This window comes from Helobdella robusta (genome assembly GCF_000326865.2).
Source record: "Helobdella robusta unplaced genomic scaffold HELROscaffold_360, whole genome shotgun sequence".
NCBI lineage: Eukaryota > Metazoa > Annelida > Clitellata > Rhynchobdellida > Glossiphoniidae > Helobdella > Helobdella robusta.
In genome coordinates this window covers 7,744-9,695 of record NW_008704743.1, presented here as the reverse complement: position 1 = coordinate 9,695, position 1,952 = coordinate 7,744, and the positions used below count along the sequence as shown (strand labels likewise).

Below are 1,952 nucleotides of genomic sequence, written 5' to 3'. Positions count from 1 at the left end.
TAATGTGTGTGCGTGTGCGTGTGCGTGTGGAATGTGCGTGCGTGTGTGCGGGTGCGTGTGTGTGTTTGTTTGTTTGGCTGCTGTAGTTTTGAATCACATTTTACATTAGTGTAAAACTTTAAACAGAATATATATGATATATGATATGACATAATGGGATGGGGGTGTATTATATATATATATATATATATATATATATTTGTCATCATTAGTTATTATCTATTTATTTGTTGTTAACTTATAGCAATTTAAGCAGAATTTTGAAATTGTAGTAATTATAATTGATAATTTATAAATTATATATTTATAACAGTTATTGCCATTCAAGGTCATGAGTACTATCTCCATTATTTTCTTGTTATATATCATCATTAATACATTAACTCTCTGCTAATTTGGATAACAGTATTTCAATACTGACTAGTTTTTTTTTTCTTAATATTACAATTGAAACAGTTGAAAATATGTCTGGCCTGTAAGAATTTGGAAGTGCTGAGTGACAAACAGTCATTGTTCTGTAGGCTGGAGGAGTCATCAGTTAAAGATTTTACAAATGTTAGCATTTCTTTGGCTTTGTCTTCAAGTTCATGTGCTTACATATTTTTGCTGTGTTGCTTTGTTTCAAGATTCTTATGTGTATATTGATGAGAATTTGATACACACCCACACACACGTACACACACACACACACACCCACACACACGCACAGACACACACAAAAATGTTAAACATAGGACAACCTACCAGAATGTTTTAAAGAAAGTAAGAAGGATAAGCAGACTCATCAGCAGCGCCACCTGTCTCTATTATTCTCTGGCCTCAAGCCCGTCGGCCACACCTTGAAGACGTCGTCGTCATCTACGTCCGGTAGAGTGAGTATCTCTGGATTGAAGAATTGTGGTAGTAGTACAGCAGCCAATAGCAGTGGCTATGGTAATGTTGCTAATAGTAGTAAAATTAAAAGGATGGTTTTGCCTGACTATTTTCACAAGGAGGTTAATTATGATGATGATGATGATAATGGTGGTGATGGTAATGATGATGATTGTGATAGATGTGGTTTGGATTATGATGATGGTGATGTTTTTCAATCCAATTTTTTTTCAGAGCAAGCAGCAGAGTCAGTCGTCAACAGTTATCAGCTTGAAGTTTAAAAAACCAACAGCTCCCACAGTCACTACTCCTACCACATCATCATCGTCATCATCATCATCATCAAAGACATCGTCATCATCATCATCATCATCATCATCATCAAAGACATCGTCATCATCATCAAAACAGCCATCATCGTCGTTGTCGTCGTCATCAGTACAACCTTTTATATCAGAGCAGAGGAAAGCGTCATCGTCATCATCATTATTATCATCACCGCCACCACCAGCATCATCTTTGATGATGATGATGAAGACGATACAGAAATTACAACCATTGTCACAGCCCTCCTCCTCATCATCATCATCATCATCTGGCGCTAATACCATGAACATGAAGTGTAGAAACTCAATGTCAAATTCTACTACTAGCACCAATACTGTCTACATTATTAACTGCAGTAATAGTAATAGTACTAGTACTACTGCTACTGAGTTTATTGAGGATGGGCTGAAGGTTACTTTTGATTTTAACTTATATATATATATATATATATATATATATATATATATATATATATATGTGTGTGTGTGTGTGTGTGTGTGTGTGTGTAAGGAGAGAGAAAGAGGAGAGAAAGAGTGAAAGAGAGAGAGAGAGAGAAAGAGAGGAGAGAGAGAAAGGGAGAGAACATGACAACAATAGTTATAACATTACAATATCGAAAATTACGTTACATGATCAAATTTATTGTGTCATCTGTTGCAAACTGCGTGTTGTCAAATCTTCCATCCATCAACAGCAAAGAGGTGGACACGAAAGTGGCGTCGGCTGCGTCAACTACAGCATCGACAACAGCG

General features: G+C 36.2%; 1 protein-coding gene across 1 annotated transcript in view; it reads left to right on the top strand.

Annotated features, from left to right (window-relative positions):
- The first annotated feature begins 456 nt into the window (after window positions 1-456).
- Window positions 457-1,952, top strand: part of HELRODRAFT_195125 (hypothetical protein) — a 5,887-nt gene continuing 4,391 nt past the window's right edge. The window contains exons 1-3 of the mRNA XM_009023511.1: window positions 457-555; window positions 735-872; window positions 1,441-1,611. Of these exons, the coding sequence (XP_009021759.1) occupies window positions 1,483-1,611 (129 nt within the window). The 5' untranslated portion in view covers window positions 457-555; window positions 735-872; window positions 1,441-1,482. The remainder of the gene's footprint in view (window positions 556-734; window positions 873-1,440; window positions 1,612-1,952) is intronic.